Source organism: Aedes aegypti, chromosome 3 (assembly GCF_002204515.2).
Source record: "Aedes aegypti strain LVP_AGWG chromosome 3, AaegL5.0 Primary Assembly, whole genome shotgun sequence".
In the NCBI taxonomy this organism is placed as follows: Eukaryota; Metazoa; Arthropoda; class Insecta; order Diptera; family Culicidae; genus Aedes; species Aedes aegypti.
This window is the reverse complement of record NC_035109.1, coordinates 318,896,685-318,905,098: the sequence shown is the minus strand read 5'-3', so window position 1 is coordinate 318,905,098 and position 8,414 is coordinate 318,896,685. Positions and strand designations below refer to the sequence as shown.

The 8,414-nt window shown below is 38.6% G+C and overlaps 1 protein-coding gene across 1 annotated transcript; it reads left to right on the top strand.

Annotated features, from left to right (window-relative positions):
* The first annotated feature begins 5,771 nt into the window (after window positions 1–5,771).
* LOC5574034 (general odorant-binding protein 45-like) lies at window positions 5,772–6,671 on the top strand. Its single transcript, XM_001661073.1, has one exon. The coding sequence runs from the start codon at window positions 5,772–5,774 to the stop codon at window positions 6,669–6,671; it is 900 nt and encodes a 299-aa protein (XP_001661123.1).
* The last annotated feature ends 1,743 nt before the right edge of the window (window positions 6,672–8,414 follow it).

The following is an 8,414-nucleotide window of genomic DNA, read 5'->3' as shown; positions in this document are numbered from 1 at the left end:
AAAGTTTAAGGCTCCAAAACATATCGGTTCCTTAGGAAAGTTTGTTCAGTAAATTGACAGAAAGCATAAAAGCAAATAAAAAATGTTCACGGAAATGATCCATTACACATGAATCTCTAGTTAAGGTTTATATACAAAGTTCTGCATTACAACCAATTGTATTGTAATAACAGCTTTTTTATTAGATTCGATGAAGAAACTTTATTTGGACAAATTTCACTAGAAAATCGAATTTTTAAATTGACAGTTATTTCCAACGGAGTGATATCAGGTATTCAAGATAGTTAATAGGTTACCATTATCAAGTAATTTGGGACGTATTTGAGGTTTTGCCTGACCTTTGTATGAAGGCCCGCCACTTTGCATCGCACAGACAGAAGGTTCAGAAAAAGTTGATACCACTTTTTCAGTTTATAATTGAGATGTCCAAACGTAAAGGGGCGTAAGTGACATTTTGATCGGTTTTGAGTAAAGCATCAGGCTCCAGAGACAATTGGAAGATTTGTGCTAACTGATTACAAGCTTTTCAATTGTATTTCAAGTTGATTTCGTTGAAGATTGGCTTGTTTTGTTGGCTCCCATACATATTGTATGGAAGGAAAAATCGCTGGAAAAACTTTAGAGTTGATTTTCTCAAAAGTAGCTTTTTTGGCACTTACGCGCGTTTGCTACTAAACCCCTCAATTATTCTTGCAAATTCAAATATAGGGGAAGTGGTGGCAAAATGAACAGGGGTGGTAAAATGAACACCGTGCCTTTTACCGAGAACAAACTAACTTAAATGAATTTTTATCACGCACGGGCGATTTAGAGCATAAATCGGAGTGTTCGGGTTGATACGGAGGTCAATTGAAGTGAAAATGTCAATGAAAACTAATATTTTGGAAAACCACGTTTGGAAATTAGAACTGACGTAAATTTTGGCTCGGAGGTCTAGAGGTTTTTCAATGAGGTGAACATCGTTATGATATAATGTCGAATCTGATACCTTTAGATTTCTTTTTGAACGGATTTCAATCCTTAATGGATAAATATCCAATAATGCAACGCAAAATTCCAAAAACATTTGTTTAGCTCACGTTTTTAGCATGATTTTCATTTTACCACCAACAGCTGTCCATTTTACCCACATAGTGCAGGTAAAATGAACATTTGCATCGTTTTTTACTAGCGATAAAAATATGTGAAAATTTAGCTATTTTTGTCTGAATTGATGTCGCTGCTATGGAGAACATCCCTATTTTTGATGCTGTGCGATAGAACTATACAAATTCCTCGTTTTTCTATCAGAAACAAGATGATATCGTGAAGGTGTTCATTTTATCACCCCTTCCCCCAATAATTTTAGTCATGACTTGCCGTGCCTCTCAAAGAAGGGATGGAATGCCACCCTCGCACACCCCTTTAATACGGCCATGAAAAACCGTAACAGGTATCTTACTGACCAGGTCTTGACTATCAACTTGAGGTCTTGAGCTATTAACAAGTTATTTTGTTATCCAACAAAAAAATATGTACCGTAAAATGGGGTGTTAAGGGATGAAAAAAAAATTCAACTCCAATTTTCAAAGTTTTCCGTTGAGTATCAACAATAGCAAAAGAGAGACCAGCCATTCTCTTGACGGCTTCTTTGGCTACAGAAAATATTTTCTATGATTTTCTTACAGTATTCGTCCATATTAATCAAAATATGCTATTTTTGCCAGAAACCCAAAATGGGGTGTTAAGGGATTTAAGGAAAATTGAATAAAATGATAATGTTCTCAGTATGAAATAAACAAAAATTTATCAAAGAAAAGGTCCTTAAAGCACCGTAATAAATGTCAAACAAAAACTAACTTAATCCGTATCCGAAGCAGGAAATGGCTCACTGTCATCCGATTCGACGATCGGATCGGTACGGCAACTTCGTCTGGCATTTCTGCGTCGAGGGACCACCGGATGTGTGGATGGTTGCGTTTTCGAACGGCCGTGTACTCAATTAGTAGTTTTACAAACCTCAACCTGGCTAGAAGTCTCCTGCGATGGGTTTTGAATGTCTGCTGATGATGCTGTTGTTTGTTTCCTCGGACGGCCTCGACGTTTACGTTGAAAGTCTATATTAGACGCTACAGACTGTGAAGATTCACGCGCAGTGTCGTTCGTTGATTGAATACCTATATGGGATGGCCCGGGTTGAGGAGAAAGTTCTTGTTGACTACCCAGAAGATCTTCTCGGCTCACACTCTTTCCTGGTGCGACGTTCAATTTCTTTTTTCGACTGCTAGTGTTTTGTGTAGAAAAACGGACAGTTCTCAAATAATTAATTAGTGTATCGTTTATGGAGTCTTCATTCACTGTTAGGCTGCATGATCCTGGGGGCAGTCTAGCATACACAACAGATGGGTTGAATGGAAATATACCACATTTTCGAAAACCACTTTGTATATTGTCTCTCATTCGCTCATCACCTATTTTCTGTAGCATTTGATTCATCAACGTTGGGAATCTTCCTTTTGGAATAGATGGCTTATTTTGGCCTTCGCCATGTTTCCACTCTTCAAGAACACAACGCCAACTTTTCTTAAAAGAAGCGAAAACTGCGACATCGAGTGGTTGTAACAAATGCGTCGAGTTGGATGGCAAAAAAATGAAATGGATATCATTCTTTTCGCAAATTTCAACCGCTTTTACCGACACGTGCGCCGCTAAGTTATCGCCAATAATGTATTTTTTGCCTATTAAAATATAATAGAATTGAATATATTGCTCAAATAATTGAAATTATGTTTTTAGAATACCTTCAAGTCTTCGAAGATTCGGAACGATGATAGTTTCTAGCCAATCATTAAACGAAACGCTATCGAACCACCCACTTTTTGAACGGTTGTACCGCCCAACTAACAATTTTAGCGCTATAAGCCAAGATTATTTGCTTTGTGCTGTATAACAGTTGAATTGAAGCAGCGAACGCAGCAAAAAATGAAAGCTGTTAAAAATAGAACGATTAGCGTTAATACAGCTGTAACGCAAAAGTTTTGCAGTTACAAATCGTAGCTGAATAAATTTTGTCAGTTATCACTTTTGCTGCTTTCACTAAGCTGTAACTCAACACCGTAAAAGATAGTAACCTAATCATGTAAAATAAAACTCGCCATCATCAATCCGGCTGCTTCTATACAATATGATTTTTTATGCTGCTCAATATATATTTAAGAAGCGCTTTGTCGTTAGTTATACAGCGAGCATACAGCAGTATGCTGTAAAACAACAACTTGTGGCGCATCTACTCAGCTTATTGGATGTAAACATTGCGTTTGACGTTTCGCACCCTTTTACAGCCTGATGAAGTGGTGTAAGCGCGGCTATGGCATCTTTTACGATCATTATAAAATATTGTGTGAACCGTTTTCGATGTAGAACAAAACGGTGTGTTTTCTTTGCCTTTCGATAAAGACTGTGGTGGCAACAAGGACAGCGTCGAGACTTGTGGATGCAGAGATCGTGAGTTCGATTCCAAGCGGGGGCAGGTAACGTTGGGAACATTAAATTCAGATACTTATGATATGAATTCCGGAAGCTGTGAAACAGCTTGAAAATAATATTTAATCGATAATACAGCGAAGCTGTATAATAATTATTCAACAGTTGTGAAATAATTGAGAAAGCGCCTTCCGAAGATGTTACACAGCTACTTGTCGTATAACTGTCGAGATAGAGCAATGATCGGTATGAATAAGAGCTGCCAACACAGCTTAAAAGTAGCTGAGTAGATTCGCCAGATTTGTTGGTAAAAGGATCGCATAGAAGCTTTCGTTCGTATGTACAGCGCCTTTACTCAGCATAAAGCCGTATAAAGAGGGCCTAGAGAATGTTTAAATTTGCACTAAATGTTACTTGGGCGAGCCTCCTTGGGGCCACCTACAACCCAAGTGTTGTACAAATGAGAGGCTTTGTAAACAACGTAAGGCGGCAATAAATGACCAGTAGCGCTTGCAGCAAACATGACTGATGTTGATGTTTTTGTTGTATTCATGACGCGTTCAGTATATTTAGAAGTTCTTCGGCAAACGACTTTCTTCAAACCGGGATCGTCTGTGAAATTGGTTTCGTCGTAGTTGAAAATGTTTTGAGCCGGAACATCGACCAATTCATTTTTGATATTCTCAAAAAAAGTTTTCAAACAATCGTAGCCAACAGCTGCTCTTGATCGCTTGATATTGTTTGCGATACGGTATGACAAGTCTTTGTGCCGATTTACAAACCCACGGACATAGTCGATACCTGGTGTGTTATTGATGAACTGAGAAATTACAATTTGATTGTTTTTCAAATAATCGGCGATAATCTTTTGAATTTCTCTCTTTTCGAATGGATAACCCCAGTCAGCACATGTAACAAGCCGTCTTGCTAGAAGCTTTTCCAATTCAGGAGAAATCGCTGATATCGGCCCGGAATGTTCGCCGGTGTTTGGTTTGACTATTCTTCGGTTCAAAACAGTCTTACCGATGCCGAACGTTTTACAGGCCTCAACTTTCGTCATTCCCTTCCGAACAGCTTCAAGTGCACGTTGTAGCTGTTTTTGGTCAACTCTGTTCCTTTGTTGTGTTCCAGGCTTTTTCTTCCAAACTCGCGGCATCTGATAAAAACAATAAATATGATTGAATATGACACATATTGGCAGCAAGTGAAAAAGTCGGATCAATATCATACTTTCAAATTTTCAGATGGTTTGCTCCTCTAGGATAATATCGGTACTTTTAAGCTGATTGGTGAAGAGCGGTGTTTTACGTTGAATAACTGTTTTCGTATCTTGGTGGAACAATAACAACTATGGCGATACTCCAGCTAGGCTAGCGAATGAAATATACTGAAGATAACGATGACATTCAACTGCAGGAGCGCAACACTTACAGTACGTGTGGCTGCTTTTCTATTCAAGAGGTTTGGTTGTATTGATAGAGCTGATTGTTCTCAGAGTCTACTGATATAATTTCTAATCGAATCCCATCTGAGTTATGTTATGTAAAAAAAATGTATCATGTGAGAGATTTTTTATCTTGAAACGAATACAAAAAAATAAATTCCTTAACACCCCACGTATTCGAAAAAACGACTTTTTTCCACTTAAAAATCCAATACTCTAAATCCTGCTCAAATATCGAGGAGATTTTGCTTAAATTTTGTTAACAATTGATTTTAAAGTGTTTGTATATATGTCAGAAAATTTTCCTGATATTATTTCATCATTTTTCAGATGAATCTTTTTACCCTTAAAAAATCGAATGCATGCAATGTAATTTGTTTTTAAAATCCAGTAACCAGGTAGAATTTCACATTTGCATGGGATCACTTACATAATATTCTACAACTTTAAAGAATATGTAATGCGAACCAGAATCCAAAAATTTCACTTAGGATCGATGTTGCGATTTGTCAAAGTTGGGTTTGAAGTTCAATCTCTTAACACCCCATGGGTTCTTAACACCCCATTTTACGGTACTTTTTTAACTGAGCTACTATAGACACAGTTAAGCTTCAATAACAACAGAACGCTGACAAAAAGATTGAGTTCATTCTATGTACTCGACTGGGCGTGTGCTTATATAAGTAACAAATGCTACACTCTGCTCACAGTTTTAAACCGAACCTAGGTAACTCCCCTAATCAAGCAATGCGTGCTTAAGCTAGCAATTTACACACACGTTACACAACCAATTTATCTACTTTCCAAGCAAATCCAGTTGTCCACTTTCCCAAATGACGCAGTTCCCGAGCGTGTTTCATTGACAATGCAAGTGTTCGCTGCAATAGTCAAGCTGGTTGCCATCACCCTCGGTGCCATCATTGCTTCAATTTCCTGCATCGAAGAACACAGTGCCTCCCTCAAAAGTATCCTCTCGTCATCGGCAGAATGTAACCTGTATCTACCGACGGAGGCCTTAAGGCAAGAGTGTGGCACACGTTGCGTGTCGCTGGTCAACCGTATCTGGAACGACACCAATGGCCGCTTGTCGGATACTATCGGGAGATTCTACGTCGAGGGTCCACAGGATCCCTGCGCTCGCAATCGTACACTTCAGTGCTTAGAACAGGTCACCGCTTCGATCCCGCTCAGAAACAGTTGCCAGCTTGCGGACGCATCCGTGAATTGCTATCGTAACAACTACGGTCAACTGGACGTTAAGAGTCCACGTTTCGTTGCGTTCTCGGATGTTCAGCAGGTCCGGATATTGACGGAATGTGCCGCAATGCTGGGAGTTTGGGACAAGCTGACACAAGTGGTTCGGAACGGTTTGCAGAGTATATCGGAAGGGGCCTGTCTGCTGAGGTGCCTTCTGATCCGACAGGGCTTGTACAGCGATCAGAGGGGTCCGGACTTGAAGCGCGTTTCTGTGCAATGTGGAGGGTATGAAGGTTACGAGCAGGAATGGCGCGCCAATGTCACCAGATGTGTGGCGGCAGTGCGTGCGGAAAGAATCTGCGATAAGTGCTTACAAGCGGAGCGCATTGCCGTGGATTGTCTTCAGATGCATCTTCATCTGTATGAGGTGCGAAGTCCGAAGCTTCGGCAGCATATTCCGTTTGGGGTGGAGTTTTATACCGGAGCGAATGCAGCTGCAGGCTCCGCTGCAGCAGCGCAAGCACAAGTCACTACGTACATCACTGTTTACTACTATTATTGGTATTGAATAAAGATATTTTGGTGGTTATTTAGTATATAACAATTCAAATAAGGATAGTGAGTTTCGTGCTAAAGTTGTGCTCAGAATAATTGTGAAGAAAATTTGTATTTAATTCTATTTAATTCTTTTCTATTCTAGTCTGTTCTTTTCTATTCAATTATACTCCAATTAAATTTATTCTATTCTGATTCACTCTACATGATCTTATACATATTTTTACAAATGGACACTGTTGTTATCAACAACTGTGCGCAAATCATTTTAACGGTACACTTTCGATGTTTGTACGACTTATAAGAACTGACAGATCTGTGATACAGCGCCAGCGCTATGCACAGACTCCGCCTGCTCATGTCAGCCTAGCCCTCGAGCTGTCGCATTGGAAAAGTCTTTTACGTGAAACTCGGTGATATAATATTTCGAAGATTTCGGCAGACTCAGCTCTTCCCAGCTCTCGACAGACTTGATCAAATTACCTTCAAAACCGGGATCCTGCTCGAATAAAAAGCATTTAATACAAAATGCTTCAATTCGTTAAAATACATGAAAAATTAACATACATAAGAACTTACAGTGAAATAACAATTCAAATCTTCATTTTCTTGGAGTATATGAGAAGCATGGATTAAGAGTCAGAGTCTGTGCATAGCAATTTTCCACAGACCTGGGAGCGCTATGAAGCCGTACAAACATCGAAAGTGTATGCGCGCAGTTGTTGAATAACAGAGTGTCCATTTGTGAAAAAAATGATAAGAACAAGTAGGGTGTATCAGAATAGAATAAATTTAAGTAGAGTAGAATTGAATAGAATAGAAAAGACTAGAATAGAAAATAATTAAATATAATTTCCCTACACTTCAAAAGGGCGTATCCAAATGTTCTGTCCAACAATTATTCATACATATTTGAATGCTTCAGACAATTTCCTAAAGTCACTATCAGTATTTTTCAATATCTGAAACCAGATAAAAAAATCAAAACAACAAAATTTAATTATAATTTGTTTGTTTAAACAAGTTACAAGTGTATGCTACACACTTAGATTGTATCTCGTTGTTCGGTAAATTTTATTACCGAAAACATACTGTAAAAACATATTAAACCGAAATTTCGGTATTAAAAATGAGAATTACCAAAAACCGTAAATAAATAAAAAAATCAAAAACATATTTGTCAAATTTTACCGTAATCGTCATTTTATTTACCGAAAACAACTGTAATCGTTTAGTTTCACCGTAGACTGTAATTTTTTACCGTACATCAGTTCATAGTGCTACAATGCTTTACCGAACAAACGGTAAACGGTACTGAGACCGCCATATTTGTTTTGAAGTGCTAGTCAACACGACCGTTTTGCATCCGGTACTGTTCAACCTTTTGGGTTGTGGCCATGGATACTGTTCTTCAGAAACTGCAGCAGCAGGATGAGCGTCTGGTACTTCTTTTCCGTAAGTATGACCTGAGGATTTCTATTAAAAAGCTTATTTTTAGGACGGGATAAAATGTTTTCGTTGTGGCGTACAAGTGCCAAATTACGTTTCCGGATTGCAACGTCACATCAATGAGCATATTCGGAAAAATGAAATTCTTCCTTCTCATGCGTTTTTTGATTGCACTTTCAAACATTGTGGCTCTCGCTATGGAAGTTTTTACACACTCAAAAGACATATTTTAGAAAAACACCCTGCTGGAAGTTATCAGCAACCTCAGAATGAAAGCGATACACAGCAACCTGCTTTTCTTTCGGAT

What these genes read in the sequence shown, in the direction of transcription:
- LOC5574034 (XM_001661073.1), top strand. Translation starts at nt 5,772, where the DNA reads ATGCAAGTGTTCGCTGCAATAGTCAAGCTGGTTGCCATCACCCTCGGT.